This window comes from Tauraco erythrolophus, chromosome 10 (assembly GCF_009769465.1).
Source record: "Tauraco erythrolophus isolate bTauEry1 chromosome 10, bTauEry1.pri, whole genome shotgun sequence".
Lineage (NCBI taxonomy): Eukaryota > Metazoa > Chordata > Aves > Musophagiformes > Musophagidae > Tauraco > Tauraco erythrolophus.
In genome coordinates this window covers 22,412,482-22,431,932 of record NC_141474.1, presented here as the reverse complement: position 1 = coordinate 22,431,932, position 19,451 = coordinate 22,412,482, and the positions used below count along the sequence as shown (strand labels likewise).

Below are 19,451 nucleotides of genomic sequence, written 5' to 3'. Positions count from 1 at the left end.
TGAAGCTACGAAGGCTAAAATGCAGGAGCACAAGACTTGCTTGCCAAACAAGAAGGAAACTTTATCTTGGTTTTACTTATTTACAAAGACACATTCTAGATTCATGCGTATTATACATCAAAAGCAAATTGAAACTTGTAACTCACATGTAATACTGAACGTTCAGCGAGCTTTTCTCTTCTTTGAGTTCTCTCTGTCCATTCGAGGCCTCTGATGCAGACACAGAAGCTTGTCAGAAATAAAGAATGCTAAACACAATCACTTCGTCATTTTATTTTGATAGTCGCATAGAACACTATGATGTTGTACAGCAAGAAAATTAAAAATGAACTCAGTAATGTTCTGTTTATATAAATACTTCAATTGACTCATGCAGGTAAGAACCATCCAAGAACTTTGTTTCAGTTTTATCACTTAAACAATTACTGTTGATGCCTCCATGTCTATAAAGCCCAAGAAACCTTAAGCTTTCTTTGCCCAATTATTATCTGTCCAATCTAGCATTCCTTCATCAAGACTTGCAACTAAACACCCATTCTAACTCAGTGATGCACACTCCTTGATCTGTTTGCAGCCTTTAGCACTGTTATCCACATCTCTTTCCACTTGCCTGTTTGCTTTGGCAGCTTTAGGTCTGTTCCTCCTGCTGTACAACCAATCACTGCTTCGAGTATTAAGTAACCTAGAGCTTTGACACCACAGGGGAATACAAACCTTGCCTAGTGGGTATTTCAGACACACTTCCTAGTAAACTTTCAGTTTATTATCTTTGACTTGATCTTTACTTCCATCGCCTTGCAGTAAGATCCCTTTGAATCAAGAATCATTTTGGTTCCCTTTAATTATCAATGGGGGTTTTTATCCGTGTGTGTATGTGTATAGTCTATATTATTCTTACAAACATTCCTACATAAAGAATATTATTAAAGTATTATGTTATTTGTATAGGAATAATGAATAATATACAATACTTTATATAATTTATTATATACAGGCATCTATATACCTGTATATGTATACTTAAATATATTTTATTTACATATAAACATTTGCAGAAATACACAAGATATTTATTTTTTATGTAACGTATACATATGTTCCATGCGTGTGTATCTTTCAGTCTTTTTGAATGTCATGTTAACAGCTGTTCAATAAAATATTTAAGTACTTATCTCACAAGACTGGAAGTATTACAGTAAATCAATAATTCAGGATTTTTTTCAAGATGAGGTCTAAATTTTCTTCCTGGACTAGCAGCATGACATTTAAAAGGCATTACTCTGAAATATAAGCTACAGCTGGAGAAGTATTTTCTCCGTTCAGTGTCTATTTGTAATCTATGTGCAGTATTGCTGAAAGACACTTCAAATATGAAAATGAGTTTTACCAGCCAAACCTCCTCAACTTCAGTCATATTAGCAATTCTGCTTTGCACTATAAAGTTCCTCTTCAGAACAGAAATGGAAACATCAATGTATGTTTCATCCTGCACATTTTGTAAGGTCTGTTAAAACTTTAAAAACAGTGAGTTTCAAATAAAGCTGTGACAACCTTAAAAAAAAAAAAAAATCTGTGAATTAATGCGGATTTAACACAAATGCTTTAGAAAGACTGGCATAATTGATTAGTAAAGCTTCAAGATTCATTTTTTATGGAAGAAGCTTTCTGAATGCATTATTCTATGTAATACAAAACAATGAATGAAGTGGAGACTTCATCTCATGCGACCAGATTTGTATTTAATAGCTACTCTCACACCTGAAAACCGCACAAATCCAAATCCACAGTCCTGAAAAAAAACAAACCCAGGAGTTCCGCTCAAGCCAGACTGTTTCTTGGTGCAGTCTGCATCTCCTCATAATACTCATGCAAAAGACCAAAGCACGTTGAAACTCGCGTCCTTATGGACGTGGACCCTATTCCTGCCTGTACAGAGAGCATCCCCTGTAGAAGCCTAGCTAACCTTATAGATTCTTTACATGCTATTCTATGGCTAGAGCTGAATGGCCTTTCTTTCATCTTTTGTTAACAAAATCCTTACACACTTCTTTCCATCGTGTAGCAACCATGGTAACTCACTGTACTGCCATAACCTTGGTAGTTTAATGTATCTACCTGCAGTAAAATATTTTGTAAAATTTTATCTTAAAGTCTAAAACTGTAAAAATTAATTTCAAAATCATGATTTGTCCTTCATGTCTCTAAATCCTAGCAAGTCCAGGGTAGCCTCTGCCACACTGCTGTTCCTCCATTTCATCACTTCCTACTTTATCTGAAAAGATTGTTTATCTTCCTCTGCTCATGTATCTCATTACCACATCTGCTTTTTCACAAATTTCTGCATTGCGTTGACCTCATCCAAAAGTAACAACTTCACGTTTTCAGTAATCAAAAAAAAATAATCTACTTTTGTAGTTTCTCTTACATTCCATTTTACACTCTTGTTCTGAAGCCGCAATGTATCTCAGTTTCACACCCACAGTGATATGTGATAGTTTGTACTGGGAAAGTACGTAAATATCTCATATGAACAACTCTGCCGGGTCAGAAGAAAAGTCCTTTTAGCCCAGTATCCTGTTTCCACCACCGACTAAAAGAAGACATCTACAGAAGAATAAAAACATTACAAGAATATATAGCTTCCATGGATCCCTTCCAGCTCTGGGGCTTCCTGAAACAGAAGTTTGTATATTAGAAAGACAGATAAAAAGCTCTGGAAACATCTATGTCAGTAATTTCAGCCTTCCTCACATTGAAGAACTCTAAAAAAATTGTTACTAATACAGGAATTCTTAGACAGCAATCATGTGTCCAGTGGTAACAAGACTGTTTCTGCCACCTTTCATAGACCCTTCAGAAGTGTTCCATGGTCTCACAGGAACTTTAGAAAAATCAGAAGCTGAAAACCATGGACCTACATATACGGTATACAAGAAGCATCTTTGTTTCACTATGTGGTTAAGAATGAAGTAAAACTTAACTGGAAATAGAACTCAAGTTTCCACACTAACTGTTTATGATATTCATGCAATAAGCTTCTCATCAAATTCTGCTCATATATTTGGGAAAGAACTTTGCAGTCTCTCCCTTGTTCTCCCTAGCTCTCTCCGTTATTTCCATTGAAAGATTTCTTTCAGCCTACCTATCTCAATGCATCTTACTACATCATTCAACTAATTGAATCTTTTAACGTTCAAAAGGAGGACTTATTAACACATTTTTGCTTAGTGCATGCATAGCAAGTCATACTTCAAAGAAAAAAAAGTAGCCTGTAACACCTATCTTGAACTCCAGTCATTTTTTGTTCCCATTTATTCTTTGCATCCACTAAGAAAAAAACATTTGGTCATGTAAGCTGTCAGAGAAGTGTGAACTATAAGCATCATGACCAGAAACTTACTTATTCAGCAGAATTCCATGGCATCATAGACCCGTGTGGTGCCTACCATAGAAGAACTAACCACACACACAGAAAAATCCCATCAAACACTAAGAGAATTCAACTGCTTTTGAAAATTATATTAGGCTCATGCAGGGAGCCTACTGTTTCCTGAAGAACCATAATAGATTAAATTCTCTCAACAAATTTTTGCATTAATGTTTTCATGCGCCTAGTTATAGCAGCTAACATGGCAACAGATGTTGAAATAAACAAATATATGTCTTTATTCAGCTGATGTCCGTAAATATGGAGCCATTTTATCAGATCAGTAGGTGGTTTTGTTTTTCATCTCACACGCCTCTCTGTTTCCACCTTTTTTATCTACCATCTCTAGTCACCAGTATCCAGTTTTCTTGGAAAAAAATAGCAACACCAGTACTAACTCTAGTAGAAAACTTACTTTATCTGTTTAGAATAAAACCTGGTATTTTCCCAGTAAATGGCAAAAGCATACTCAGAAAGCTGATGAAGACAGCTGGTCCTTCTCTTTAAGCACCAAGAACTATCCACCCAAGCAAGATGCAATAAGTCACTCTCATTAGAGTTTTTTCAGTCATGAAGCATTATTTGCAAAGAGAAAGGGCATTTAAAAAAAAAAACAAACAACACAAACGCTTGAGTTGAGGCTATATCCTCTTACAAGGTTGGCTATTTTTCATTTTATATTGCCTTTCAGGGTATATAGACTGTCCATTCACTTCTTCCTTCCATCACTTTAAATCTTAACTCTGAAACGTATTAGCTGACCTTTATGTTTCTAAGAGGATTTTCCTAACTCAGGTTTTGCCTGCACACAGGATAAGCCTACAGCGATCTTCCACTAAGTGCTACACCTGACTTTTTTCTCCAGTGTATTTCGCCCCTCGTACACGGGGATCCACGCGCGTAGATATCTCAGGGAACGAACAGAGTAATTTCCAGCTGAATTACTGGTTTTTGGAGTTGCATCGTACCTACAACGCCGTCGCCGCATGGCTTCCACTTCAGCAGATACCTGCGGAGGCCGATTCAGCGCTCTGTGGCCGCTTCCAGCGGGCAGGCGGGCGTTATCGGCCCCGCCTGCCGACCGCCCCGCACGGCGACCCGCCGGCTCGGAGCGAGCGGCCCGGGCACCGCCGGCCCACCGCGGGAGGCAGGCCGCGCACCGCCGCCGGCCCCCGCCCGGCCCTCCGGGAGCGCGGCGCCCCGGCCGCCGAGACGGCTCCAGCCGGCGGCAGCCATCGCCGTGCCAACGCGCCCAGCGGGCCGAGCCGCCGCGGACTTTGAGACCGGTTGGAAACACCGCCCGCCGCGCTCCTCTCGCCCCCTCACGAACGCCGCACCCGCCGCGCCTTCCCCGCCGCCGGTGGGAGTCTCCCGCTCTTACCGGAGCAGCCAGGAGGATACACCGTGCGCGGAGCCCAGAGCTAAGCCGAGCCGCAGCCAACCTCACGGCTTACACCGATAGCAAGCCTCCGCCTCCGGGGCCAGCGAGCCGGGCGGGCAGCACTGTCCCGCCCGGGACGCAGCCCTGCAGACTGCCGCCGTAGTAGAGAAGGGACGCGCCGCGACCGCAGCTCCGCCGGCGCCTCCTCACACGGACAGACGCCCACCCACCGCCGGACGCGCCCCGTACAAAGATGGCCGCGCGGAGCGTCTCCGCCGCTCACGTGAGCGTTGCCCCGCACAAAGATGGCGGCACCAGACTCACCCTCTAGTTTGCTCGGTCGTCCGCAGAAGACGACTGCCCTGTGTAAAGATGGCCGACGCGGACTCCTAACGGAGCGGGTCACCCTCACGTGGCGGTGACAGAGGCTGTCTCCTCACTGACCTCGGCCGCTTCTCGCTGGCCCGGAAGTGGATTCCCAGCCTGTCTCCTGGGAGCCGCCGGCGCGGGGAGGGAGCCGCCTGCCAGGGGCTGTGGCTGCTGCCTGTGACGCCCGCCCAGGTGCGCGGCAGGTAACCTAGGGCGGCGCCGCAGCGCTGCCGCTAAGCAGGAGCCGGCCCAGGCCCAGGGAGGGGTGCGCCTGCCTTCGCCTGGGCGGCCGCGGGGGCGGGGCCGGCGGGGTGTGCGGCGCCGGTACCCCGGCTCGGTCCGTCACCCGCCCGAGGCAGCGCAAGGCTCGGGCACCCTGGGCCGCGCCGCTGGGGCCGCCTCGCCTGGGGAGGGCTCGGCAGGGCCGGAGGGAGGTGGCCTGTGGCCGCAAAGGGGCTGGCTGCGGGGCCGGGGCTGGCCGGCCGGGCCCCGCTTCGTGTCCCGCGGCGGGGAGAGGCTCCTGCCCTGTGGGAACGCCTCCGCCGCGGCACAGCCCGCCTGTGGCCGGAGGCGGCGGCGGGAAGATGGTTAGAGCTGACCGCTCCCTCGGCGCGCGGGCCCGCCCGGTTCTTTCGCCTGACACCGTGCTATTGTGTTTAGCATCAGTGAGTGAAGGGGATGTTGCTTTTAATGGGGAAGATGACGTTTGTGCCTGCAAAAAAATGAAATCTGAATGAGAGAAAGTTTTTCCGGCTGCTCTCTGATCTTTTGGCTCTTCTAGCTGACAGATGTGTTCTTCCAGCAATAGTGATCTTAGAAACAGTCTTGTTTCCATGTGTGATTTAGAGGATGTAATACGGGAACCGCCAGCTGATAGAAGCAGACGGAGTCCTCTGTAGATCCCGGTTGCACGTGTACAGGTCTCTGCACAGAGCAGGTGGAAGGAATGGGGCCTAAGCTCGGCCGGCCAATTTGCTGCCTTCTCATTAAGGACAAGTCAGAAACATCAGTTAAACAAGTCATGTACCTGTTATGTAAGAGACTTGAACGTGTAGAAGCAAGCTGTCATGGGCTTCTATTGCATAATTTAGTATGTATCCTTCATTTGACAGAGTATTCCAGGGACCGTCGGTGACTGTTTTCAAGATAGTTCCACTTAATGAGGTTATGGGAGAGAAGGAGCCATGTCAGAAGAAGCTGTTACTGAGGCACGATTTTCTCTGAAGACGGCAGCTTTGCGGGTATTTCACCTTCCCCTTTCTTGGTATTATTCTCTTAACCAGGTAATATATACATTACTCTAAATATTGTCACTTTTGCTATAAGTTTAGAAGTTTAATTGCTAAATTGTACTCGCTCTTCTGAGCTTAATATGAATTAAATTTGTACAGAATATCTTGATTTGTAGTTTATTTACAACATTGAACTAAACTTTTTTTTGTCTTTCTGTTGATAAATGCTTAGTGCGTCATCGTACATCTGACTGAAGAGAGCTTTATCTGCAGTGTCTATATGTCTTCATTTTGCAACAGCATGACTCTTATCAAATCAAAGTATTTCCTTTTACAGATGGCCCTGGAGTGATTTATTTTTGTTTTCTTTCATCGACATAGGCTACTTTTCACTAGTAACATGTATAGCAGTCACTCAAATCTGGGCAAAGAGTACATTGTGATCTTAGTTTTCAGGTTGACGAAAGCTGGAAGTATTGTGAAGCTGATACTCCTTGTCTACAGGGAATCATACGATTTGTCTCTAGAGCACCTTAATGTCAGAGACAGGGAGGAGGAGCTGTAATTGTGTTGTAGAGAATCAGAGAAGAGAGATGTTAGTTGCCTGTAACTACATATGTGATAAATGATAGACTGAAATAAGTGAGAATTACTTGAGAAAATATTAAGGCTTCAGTTGTATCCCTCAGAGAATAAATTTCTTGAAGAGTGAGCCACATCTGATGCCATAATACACAGGAGGAAAAAAAAGAGTTTCTAGTTGGCTGTACAAAATACGGTCCAGTAGATTTTTTTTTTTTCATTCTGTGTATGCTGAATCATTGACAAGGATAACAAAAGAAAAAAATGTTTATAACTAGGAATGCCAATAATATTTTTTTAAACATAGATATTAGCAGGTCCTAATAAACTTTTACATTTAAAACCTGTGTTTTTGATATGACTGTATTCTATTTTTATTGAATTAGATGCTTGTAAGCAAAAGCTATGTCATTTTTCATATTTGCATGTAAATGCTTTTCAAAGTTTTACTGTATATTAAAACCAGAATGAGATGTTCTTAATCTTAGCTGCATCTGATTATTTTCACCTTTTTTCTCTATTTAGAATACTTTAAAATTCTCACTGTAAGATCACTGATTTCTTTTTTACGTTGTGATGTGTTCATATCCTTTTCAAATACCATGTGCAACTTACAACTTTCTTCTCCTTAGAGGTTTTCATTTCACTGTTAATTTACATATGATCATGCTTGTAGGCACAGACAAATTTAAAAAATCCACTTACAGTTCTTTGAAACTTTAGTTCTAGCACTGAATTCTGTGAGCTTTGAGGCTTTAATCTCAGTTATTTGTTATTAACTCTTTTCTGTGAAATACAATAGTCTGTTGTAAGTATGTGTTTGTACTGTGCTTCAGGTATTTCCTTTTCCTTGTGCAGTACAGTGTGAGTTTTTGGCCTCAGTACCACTAAGGACAGGGTTCTCAAGTCGAAGGTGTCTGACTGGTTGATTGTAAATTCAATGCAGGGCAAAGCTTTCAATGCTGCTTTAAATTACACAGCTCTGATAGTGTTAACCAATTGCACGGCAACCAGGGAGTGCCAACATGCAGTGATGCTCTGTGTGGCCAGCTTGCTGTCGTATGAGGAAACATGTTACAGAAACACCTTATAAGTCCCAAGGACTGCCGATTTGTTTTTCTTTCTCCCAGCAGCTTGTTTCTCAAGCAGCATAGATTACCTAAAGATTTTGTGAATGTGGATTCCAGTTTCCAGTTAAATGTCTCTTTTGTTCCTTGTATATCTTGTCACTCTGAATTTTATAAACTTGGTTAATGGCTTTTAATTCCAGTTGCTTGTGTATGTGATTCTTATTTGCTAATTTAAACCTTTGTAAACCTGTGACTGATCTATATCCAAAATGAAACATAACAATTAAAAAAACTCTTGGTTTATTTAGAGGAATGTGTTTATGTTGCTCACCAGAAGAAGGCTTCAGACTGCAGCTCCAAGGCAAGTTGTTACATCTCCCACAGTCAGGAAGAAATGGCCCACCTTTTGTAGGAAGGGCCTTAACTTCAAGGTGCCATAATTGATTACAAATTCATAGCAGCTGGATCCACAGTTCCCCCTCTTTGTTGACTAGTTTTTAGAACTTCATGGTGAGCAGAGACCCTGTTAAATAGAATTCTTGCTTCCCTCTTCTGGGGTAAATAGAATTCTCACTTCCCTCTTTCAGGGTCTTTTTTGTCAAAGCAATTCTCACTCTGGCTCTTCTGGCTCGGTCTCTTTTGGGGTCTTCTTTATCATTACATCAGGGCCACCAGAAGAAGGCTGCAGCTCCGAAGCAGGCTGTTGCATCTCCCACAGACAGGAGGAAATGGCCCGCCTTTTGTAGGAAGGGCCTAAACCTTAATTAATTCCATAATTACAAATTCATACCAACTGGATGGATATTCATACTCTTTTTCTCCTGGCTGCGGGAGCTGCTTTGGAGCTGCAGCCTGAAGCCTTCTTCTGGTGAGCGACATCTGGTGACCCCAACATGATAATAAAGAAGACCCCGAAAGAGACCCAGTCAGAGCAAGAATTGCTTCAACAAAGAAGGTAAAGCTACCCTGAAAGAGGGAAGCGAGAATTCTGTTTCTGTTTAACTGGGTCTCTGCTCACCATGAAGTTCTAAAAACTAGTAAACAAAAAGGGGGAATTGTGGATCCAGTTGCTACGAATTCATAATCAATTAAGGTGAAGGCCCTTCCTACAAAAGGTGGGCCATTTCCTCCTGGCTGTGGGAGATGGAGCAAACTGCTTTGGAGCTGCAGCCTGAAGTCTTCTGGTGAACAACATGTTTAAATATGTGTTCTTCCCAAATTGAAACATCATACAAATGTTAGTGTTTTGGATCCTCCACTGTGCCAGAAAATAGTCTAGATGTGAAGGGTGAGTTTCTTCCTAGTATTTTTTTTGCTGCTATAGAATTAATTGAAGCCCTGCATTGTCCTGGCATTAAAAAGAAATTTTAAAAAAAAGTTTGTCTGAAGGCATTTACTTAGATCTCCATAGTTCATGGATTTACAATGTACCTTATAGTTCTTGGTGCTGCAATATGTTTTTCAGTGCAGTCACTCACTTTATCACAGCAGCCCCTTTGCAAACTGTCTTGCATACTGACTGTTGCAAATTTTGAGAAGCAATTAGTCTATGTCCTTGCTCAGAGTTGGTTGTTTCTCAGGCTATGTGAGAGCAGCATCTCTTATCTCTCTCAGACAAGCTATAGCTTAGGCTGAATGCACCAAAAGGAGGTGGGAGGAAAGGTGGGAGTTGAGGAGCATATATTTCCAATGAAGTCACACTATTTTATTTTCAGGTAAACCTTTCCCCTGGGTTAAAGAAACTGTTCACGGTAACTGCAGTGAGTGCAATATCTGTTATTTTTCTGGCCCATCATTTTAAAAGAAGACGTGGAAAGAAAAACAAGAAAGTGCCACCGTGGGAACCAAGTCATCTAGTGTTAGAGTGTACAAAAGCAGCTGCATCAGAAAAAGGTACATGAAGGAACCGCCAAGTTTTTTTTAGGGGAAAGAAGAGGGGTGTAAGGGGATAGGTGTGCATAGCAGTGTGTAGTAGTAAAATAAAGTATTTTCCTTCAGTGCTTTCATTTCCTTTAACCTTGGAGTAGGTTTGAATTGTTAAAGTAGACATTGTGCAAATTCGGAACAAAATTACAGTGTTTTATAAATAAGCTGATCTTGTTTTCAAAGGTGAAATTTTAATCATGAATTTGGATTATTTTTTTTTTATCAATAGTACATTAAAAATGAGGTTTGCTGTTTTTGTGGATGTATCTCAATACTGAGAAAAGCAGATTTGATTTTTTATTGGATGGGAAAATAATTATGCTCAAATGCGTGGTTATTGTTATAGATATTGTCTCTTCTAATTTGTAGTTTCTCACGTAGAACTGTAAATAAAAGAATAATTGTTGTTTTCTTCTAAACTGTTTTTTGTTGAAAAGAGTAAATGCAATTCTTGATAGATCTTGTTAATGAAAGACACAATGTTTTGAGTTTGCAGCAGCTTTAAAATCAGCGTATCTCTTAGGTTCTAGTTGTTCCAGTAGTCGGCAAAACTTGACTCTTTCTCTGAGCTCTGCCAAGGAAAAAGGATCTCAGTCTTGTATCTATGCAAACGGAGGACTTTTCAGTAAATACTCTGGTTCAGTACAAAGCCTGGCCTCGGTAAGTAAAAGTGTTTTAAGGGTCTTGAATGTCTGTTGACTTGCACTGAATATGCACCTAATGGTTTCACTGAGCTGTAACAACTTCCCTGAACAAGCTGCGCAGAAGGCTAGAGATGCTGAGAAGGCCATTGTACTTGCTACATATCTAGGCAGAGAGCTTGGTTGTAATGGTAGGAATGTAGTTTTAAGGATGCTCTGTAAAGTAACACTTCAAAATGTGTTTGTTTTTTTAAGGTTCAGAGTGCCACCTCTTGTCACAGTTGTGCTTGTGCCAATTCTAATTCTTGGGATAAAGCAGATGAAGATGATATTAAGCTTGTCAATATTCCAGTGACCACGCCTGAAAATTTATATTTGATGGGTAAGTTATAATAAGAATATTCAGCATCTACCAACAACGAATGTAAATTATTTCTTATTTTTATGGCAAAGTGACACTTAGATAATATCGTGGTGTTCTTTCACGGTGTCCTCTTGGCATGTGTCTAAGAAGATTTCTATAAAATAATGAAGTCTTATTTGATTTAGAGTTAGCTTTTCAAAAAAATTTTTTTTATTCCTATATTTGTTGTAGTAATCCATAAAATTATTTTTGAAAGTAAGTAGGAAAAAGTACATTGAACATTGTTGCTTTAATCATATTTTGGGCTTCATCTTATTAAGAAGGAGATATATCTTTTTTTTTTTTTTTTTTCTCCTTTTAGACTGGGAATTGCTGCTGTTTTAAAAACTTAGATCTCTGCTATAGTCATGCTTATTAGCTACATAGTTTCCTGTGACTCTAAAATGTGAATTCATGTGGAAGCTGTGTGTTTGATGGAACAGTGATATTCCTGATCTCCCCTAGGTATGGAGCTTTTTGAAGAAGCACTGCGTCGATGGGAGCAGGCATTGACTTTTCGTAACAGGCAAGTTGAAGATGAAGCAAGTTGTGGTTCCATTAAGCTGGGAGCAGGAGATGCAATTGCAGAAGAAAGTGTAGAAGTGAGTATATTCAATCTATAATCTACTGTTCCTGCCCTGACAATTCATTGCATTTTGTTACCTGAATCTTAAATTTGATAACTGAAACTGAGCATTAATTCAAATTTCCAATTTAGTGGTATTGCATTTAAAGGACATCTAACTCTGTTCCTTTAAATTTTTTTGTTTGATTATTTGGAGGAGAGCGGGGGAAGGGAATTAGTGTTATTTATTTTTTGGCAATTGCTGTTGCATCAGTGTTTGCTTCTAGATGGTATTATCAAGCTACCAAGCATACCGGTTCTCTGCACAAAACCCCTTGGGTCATCCCTCTTTTTTATGATTATGTGAGAGGATATCTGCTTATCAAAGATAAAGGTCTTGGGGAACACGATCTATTTATGCATATTCACAAATAACATGATTGAAATTTATTTGTATTCCTTTGTTCTTATGAACTAAGTGCTAAAAATATTTTGAAATAAACATATACCAGTATGGCTTTCATTTTATCTAGTGCAGTAAACATCACAGATAATTTCAGAGTATTTTAAAATTTAGACTTTTATTTTTATTACACTAGTGTATATGTATGTTTAGAAAAGTGTGCATCTTTGGGATGTTAAAGTATTAACCTGTCAGCGTCCCTGTGTGGTTTGTAGGAAATTAATGTGGCATGGATTGCTCTTTGAAGGCTTAATATCCTTAGATTTTACAAAGGAATCTTACCAACTGTAAAGAAATAGAAAATCTTCTAATGTCTGTCTTATTGCAGGATATCATTAGTGCTGAATTCATTCATAAGCTTGAATCCCTTCTTCAAAGAGCTTACCGTCTTCAGGAGGAGTTTGAAGCCACCCTTGGGGTCTCTGATCCTGCTTCGCTAGCTAACGATATTGGTGAGTACTCTTATCTTACATTTTTATCGCTTGTTATAATGACTCCTGGGGGGAAATATCCAATAAGCAGAATTATATTTATCAGTAAATAAACAGAAAAAAAAATCAGGTTCTTTACATTATTATGTAATGTTTGATGTAGTGCTTGAATTTTAGATAAGAATGGACTGAAAGGAAATTCTTTTCTTTGGGGCTTGTCAGTATACTTGAAAATTTTCACAATTTCTCAAATTTTACAAAGTTTCTCAACTTTCTAAAGTTTATGCTGACTCAGGTGATCAAATATTTATACAATAAGAATATATGATCCTTTTTATAGCATGGGTGTATTAGAGCATTTTAAAAGAAGTTTTATATGTCTTTTGAACTGTCAAACTGTACGCATGTACTTTTTGTTTGTTTGTTTATCATAATTTTTTTAACAAACCCAAAACTAAACCAGAAAGACTTAGCCTGAAACTGATATCCATTACCAAAGCTCTTATCTGTGGTGATAGAAATTTCACAGTTATGAGTGACTAAACTCAGGATGTTAGAATGGCAAATATAATGAGTAGTTGCTGCCAGACATGCTGATTAAGTACAGATAGTTTGATTGTTTTTATTTAAAGAACTGGTTTAAGATGTTCTTAAAGACCGATACTGTTACGCTTTTTCATAATTCGAGATTGAGCATCTGATCTCTAATAACTGTCAGACATTAAAGGCAGAACATGTTCTGGGATTAGTTTTAGTCAATAGTCTTGTTCATTAGGCTTCAGCTTGACTGGCACGAGGTGGCAGTACTCTCATCTCTTAGCCCTTGTGTTATCCTGTGACTACTAAATACAGCTCTGAGTAAGGGGGCAATTAAATTTAGGTCAGGGTTGGCTTTCTGACATACTTGCGTACACTTCTTAATGTAATTCTTAAACCAGAAAAGTGTTTGCATGTTTTATTTTGGTGTCTGAAACCATAAGCCCTAAATATAGTTGCATTGTATATCCATTATTAAATCAGAAGTTCATTTGTAATTTCTGTCTTCAGGCAAAACTGATAAAATGGTATTCAAAGAACTCAATGTGATGTTCAATGTGTTTAGTTATTGTTTTGCTTGACTACCCTGCATGTATTTTAAATTGATATTCATTTTTTTTAGATGTGATAACAGGATTCTTGTTTACCAATAATGTTCTGATAATTGAATTCCTTTCAAATGTTCTTTGTAGAAATCGTTTGTTATCTCTTGTGTAGATAGATGTCTGTTACTTTATTATTAATTTTATTTGTGCTGGCCCAGGTGGGTGAGGAAAACAAGTAATCAAGTGGTTTAGTGAATAGTGTTTTCACTGTTGAGGATTTGGGCTTTTTCATCATTATCTGGAATTTGTGACTTGAACAGCAAGAAATATATTAAAGAATGCTTCAATTTTTCATAATGTTTTAGAACAAAACCAGGAACATCATCTGCTTCCAAATGCTCGGGAAGATTTTATACAGATGATGTTTTTGTTCAATATTTGATATAAAAACATTTCATCACTCAAAATTTCTTAGGTAATTTACTTTTCTGTAGAATATGGTGCATGAATGTTTGAAATAAGATGTTTTTGAGTTTGATGGCTCTCTTAGGGATTTATTTCCCTCTCCCTCTCCTTTTTTTTTTTCCTTCTTGTATTTGGTAATCTAGTGAGAAAAAAAATCAAAGCTGTTGTCAACAGATTTTCCTTTACTACTCTGAAATGTACATGTTACCATGTAATACTAACTTTGTTTTGTTTCTGTTGAAAGCTTTGTATTACTCTTGAGGAAGTATGCTAGTATAAACATTGATCACTTTTTTTTGTGTGCGCGTGTGCACAGGTGCATCTATTAACAACAATAGGAAAGGAAGGGTTCGAGAGCCACAAGAATAAGCCAAATCCAAGAAAACTCTGAAATCTTAGTGGCCAAAAGAAAGCAAGCTAGTACAGCATTCTTTACACTACTAAGAATAAGAATAATATCCTACTGCAGAATACAAATGACAGTTCTGAAGAGAAACAATGAAGGTGCCTCTGCTCTGTAGGAATGTATATCGCTTGTGGCAAGTGAGGCAGCTAAATCAGAATCAGTAGTCCAGGATGGCTTATATCCCAGACTTCTTAAAGAAGCTAGATAAAGAAAGCACCCTAATCCATCATTTACTGTTTACTAGTCTTGGAAAGTGGAAAACATTCCAAATGATTGAGAAATCACCAGTTTAATTCCAAATCTTAAAAAACAAACAACCCCAAAACTCCAACACTCAAGTGTCATGCCTGTGAAAGAGTTGCTAATTTGCAGTTCTGTTACTACAGACAACATAGTAAAAGGTGTAATTAGTGCCACTTGATATAGTTTCATGGTAGGTAGTTTTTCTGGGGCTGTAGGTTTTGAGAGCTCTGCAATTGGCAGGATTGATACCGCATACATTAGATGATAATAATTAGCTCGCTGATGTGAGCATTTTATACTTCTGTCCACTGTTAAGGGAAAGGTTTGCTTTCTAGAGAAGATGTTTGGTCAAACACTAATTTTATCAACTACGTAGTTGATAAAATCATTTGTGGAGCTGGAAGTTGGTAAAAAAGGATCATTTATGGCATTAAAAGCACTGAATTAATGAAAAGGAAAGATTAGTCATACTGATCTCAATTATCTGTTTAAATGGTTTGAATTTAACAAATTACATTTGAATCCAGGCAAGTATGGATTGTACATATAGATGAAAGATTTCAAAAGAAAAATAATGAAGAAACACTCTTGGAACGCATTAGGAAAATTATGCATCACAGTCAGTGTAAGTTCTTAGCACAGTGTTGCGGAAAAAAACCACATTGCTAATCTTTGGCTATGTGAAAAGGACAGCATCAGCTTAGAGGAAGAGATACGATCTTGTTTCTGTATGGTTTTATAATAGCGTGTCCAGTTCTGTTCATATTTCAGAAGATACAGAAATACTAGACACCTCAAAACAAGCCATAAAAATGGTCCATGTTTTGGAAGAAACAAGCTAATACGTGGTATAAGTTGTGTAGGTCCAGCTCCTTATTGAAGAAAATACTGAGAGGTGACTGACTTGTTCTGAACAGCTACTTACACGTGGAAAAGGTATGTGGTGCTGTGGGATTTGTAGACCTTGTTGTCAAAGTCAAAACTAGATCCAATTTCTGGTTGTCTGAGTGAAACAAGTTAAGTTCTGAAGTAAGTCGTTCTGAAGTGTGTTGAGGGTATTTCAGTGTTTTAGACAGATATATGCTTTTTTATTAATGCTGTTTTGAACGATGTTTTTATTTCTTTTTGAGAGGAAGAGATGAGTTTCAGGGTAAATGGTCATGGTGGTCTTTCTGGCATTTAAGCATTTCCCCTTACGACTGCAATTTTTTCTTGGAATGAACAAGAAAAAGCCTTTTTTGTCCTTAATAGGTTCATAACGCTTGCAGCTTGTTAGAATGCTTACAACCAGCTCTTATGCTTCAGAGTTTCAACTGTTGACCCACAACAGTAATCAGAAGATATTTTGTTTTGTTTTTTCTCTGATATACATGATGGTTAGATATAGTTTGTGGATTTTTCTTTCATTTTCTCCATCTGAAGCACTTGTGATTAGCCACAGCTGGAGACAGGGCTCTTAACAGTTGGACAAATGTTATCAAGTGTTATCAAAAGTCTTGCTACATAAAAGTGCTGTCTAGCACTTCTTATTCAGAAACTCAGAGTTATAAAGAGCTCCAGATTTGGTCAGGAAGGAAACTTACAAAGGTAAAAATGTCTATCAATTTCTGGTTTTCAGCTTTCTCTGTAAAATCTTCTATCAAACTTCTGGGGCTCCTGAAACCACTCTCTCCTCTACTTGTCTGCTGGTCACAGATGTTACTCTTTCCCAAACCTTTAAATGTTATTCTTCCCAGGTGATCATTTCATAGAATCATAGAATGGTTAGAGTTGGAAGGGACCTGAAAGATCATCTAGTTCCAACCCCCTTAATTAGCCTCTGCCTAGTCAAATTAAGATCTTAGTGCTGCCATTGATCTGTCATACCACAGACTTGCTTTTCATTTTATGATCTCACTTACTAGTTGAAGATGGTTGGCATGATAAACTATTGGCCAGCCAGCTTTGAGAAACAGCCTTCTGGAGGAGACTATAGTAACATGCTACATGGGAGAGTCAGGAATGAGTGACCTGGGCCTCTGCTAGAATACAAGAGCTTGCCACTGCAACCACGGACTTTCATGGTGGGTCTTGAAGTGCTTCTCTTCTGTCTGCTAAGATGGGTTAAAGGTGACTTGTCAGAGCAGGCAATCACCACTTGGAGTGGTTGCATGCTGTAGTCTAATTGCTTTTTGTTTGATTCTTGCTGTGTGAATTAGCACCTCCAAATGCTTTTTTTTCCCCTTAGTTACATGTAAATTATTTATTTTCTCTTCCAAATACTTCTAAATATTTAACTTTTAACAGTGTAGAAGATACAGATATAAATAAATACCTTTTCTCTCTGTGGATAGAATTCTATTAATACTACTAATAATACTACTTGAAAAAAATTGCAAATAATAATTTTCAACTCTGTAAACTATTGTTGAGTTATAAACAATGAATACAGCCCTGGAAAAGACTTGTATTTTAAATAGATTAAATAATGGAATGAAATTATATTCATTGTTATTGCGTTCTCCCCTGCACTTTCAGATTTATCATATAAAACAGCAAGCTAAAATAAGATTTCTATAGCAGAAATATTTCTGGACATGAAATTAAAACAAATATGTAGGGCTAAAAGCTGTTGGTTTTATGCTGATGCTCTTAGGACTATGAAACAGCATGGGAAGCCTAGAAACAGGCTTTCCTGGGGCAGGCATAAGCTACACTGATCAGGATGGAATTGGCAGAAAACTGTGAAACAAAATATGCATGTTTTTATTTCTGAGAGGTAAATGAACTTTCTGTAGTCTGTCATTGAAGAAAGTTTTTTGTGGGGTGTTTTTTTTTGTTTTGTTTTGGTTTTTTCCTTTTTAGATCTCTTCTAGCAGACCGAAATGTTAGTTGAGCTAACTTGGGAGGAATGCAAAGAGTTAGGATAGAAACAATAGCTTTACTTACGAGCAGAACTGCAGGTCAGAGGGGAAAATTCTCAAATTGTAGGGTTCCTTGTCAGTACTGAATTCTTAATACTTCATATTATTATTTTGATTCCTACTGTAAAAAGGAATGCTGGCACTCAAACTAATGGTGACTTGTGTACACTGGCTCCTAAACTTTTTGATGATAACATTAAAACCTATTCATTGATTACTTTTTTTAAAAAATATTTACTTTTTTAATATTAATTATACCATTTAAAACAAATGAATTGTTTGAGCTACTGCAGTAAAAGATCTCTCACAAAGGTCTGTGTCGTTGGGTGGTTTTGTTGGTAGATTTGTCTGTTTCTTTTCTTAATTTTCTTCTCACACTCAAAGATATGTCTGGCATTTTGGAGAGAATGAGCACAGCCTTTAACTTAGTGGCAAACCTCTTTGGAGAACATATTTACATATTATAAACCTTTTCTCCAACTGCTTTTAAAATAAATGAAAAAATCTTTGCATAATCAGTGAAGCTGTTGAAAACTCATTTTTGTATGTTTTATTAACACAGACTTCTGTAAAGTTTTACTGTCTATGGATTAATATCTAGGACCTGTTTTCCTTTCTAGCTCTGAAATATTAATGGAAAAATTTTAGTTTAAGAGTATTACATTTTATTTGGTTATGCATAAGAAGTGTTTCTGTTCATAATTCTCAGCCTGCAACGAGGTGAGCAATTTGTAGTAATTCACTTGTGCTCTAGTAATACATATGCTACTCTGAAATTATTTTACAGTAACTTTTTATATTAGCTTGAAAACTTTTACATTTGTGTTCCTTGAAGATAAATTTACATTAAATAATTTCTTCATTTCTTGGAGAAGTACAAAACCTTTTACTAGTGGCTGAAACAGAATTTAAATCAAAACAAAAGAAAACAATAGCTTTTTCTTTAAGTGTGGAAATACATTTATCCCAAGAGATGCTTTTATAAAGGAAATAAAACAATGTTACTAAGTCTCATAAAAGCCCAGAAAAGTTATTTCAATCCTATTAAAAAAAAAGTACATATTTTGTACATAATTTAGCTGTTGCAGTTTATGGACATTCAGTAACTGCTGAAGCTTATCATGTTTTACTGTGATGTCTCTCGTATTGCAACTTACTGTTGCAACCCCTTATTTCTGACTCACAGCAGACACTCAAAGGGCAGATGTTCAAATTGGATAGTATGTCTTCTGCTATCAATAATATTTAAGACTTTCCTTTAAAGGTGTATTTGTCCAATATTAATTATGCATACGAACATCTATGTTTGTGTTTATCTCAAAAGCTGGAGCTTAGATGTCACTTCATTGCATAGTGAAACAAAGTAGCTGAAGTCTTTTTAGCAGTGGCTCGAGATAATCTATTTTACTGTACACTGAACCAGCAATGGAGAGCTCAAGGTCACTTATTGTATGTTAGCTGGGAGGTCATATGGATAGAAATTTCCAAAAACACTTCCAAGAAGATCAGAAAGAGAGTTTGGCTCTGATTTTTCAGGACACTTGTTAACCATTTGCCCAACAGCTTTGCTCTTAGATCCAGCAGGCTATTTATACACCTTGTTGCTTTTCCTTAAATGGCGTCCCTGAAACCTGTCGTCTTTCTGCCCACACCAAAACTCCTGTTTAAGCCCTTGTCTCTCTCACTTCTTGACTCCTGCCATGTTCTCATGTTTTGCTTTGTCCGTTTAAAATTTGGTACTCTATGGACTTAACTGTTGATTATAAAAATCACCTGTGCTCATTTTGTTGGCCAGATTATTCCTTTCCTTTACACTGCCTCTCTCCCTCACAAGCTTCTCTTCAAATGAAATACAGGCTGTT

General features: G+C 38.7%; 2 protein-coding genes across 4 annotated transcripts in view; one reads left to right on the top strand and one right to left on the bottom strand.

The window, feature by feature from the left end:
- The window catches only part of USP33 (ubiquitin specific peptidase 33), a 42,873-nt gene extending 37,675 nt beyond the window's left edge, over positions 1-5,198 (bottom strand). The window contains 2 exon segments of the mRNA XM_086617199.1: positions 147-210; positions 5,133-5,198. The gene's annotated coding sequence lies outside the window, so the exon portion shown is untranslated.
- Positions 5,199-6,305: 1,107 nt separating this feature from the next.
- MIGA1 (mitoguardin 1) overlaps positions 6,306-19,451 on the top strand; it is a 40,509-nt gene continuing 27,363 nt past the window's right edge. For all 3 annotated transcript variants that reach the window (XM_086617103.1, XM_086617102.1, XM_086617101.1), the window contains exons 1-6: positions 6,306-6,460; positions 9,777-9,954; positions 10,511-10,647; positions 10,884-11,010; positions 11,497-11,633; positions 12,388-12,511. In XM_086617103.1, coding sequence (XP_086473229.1) covers positions 6,362-6,460; positions 9,777-9,954; positions 10,511-10,647; positions 10,884-11,010; positions 11,497-11,633; positions 12,388-12,511 — 802 coding nt within the window. In that variant the 5' untranslated portion in view covers positions 6,306-6,361. The remainder of the gene's footprint in view (positions 6,461-9,776; positions 9,955-10,510; positions 10,648-10,883; positions 11,011-11,496; positions 11,634-12,387; positions 12,512-19,451) is intronic.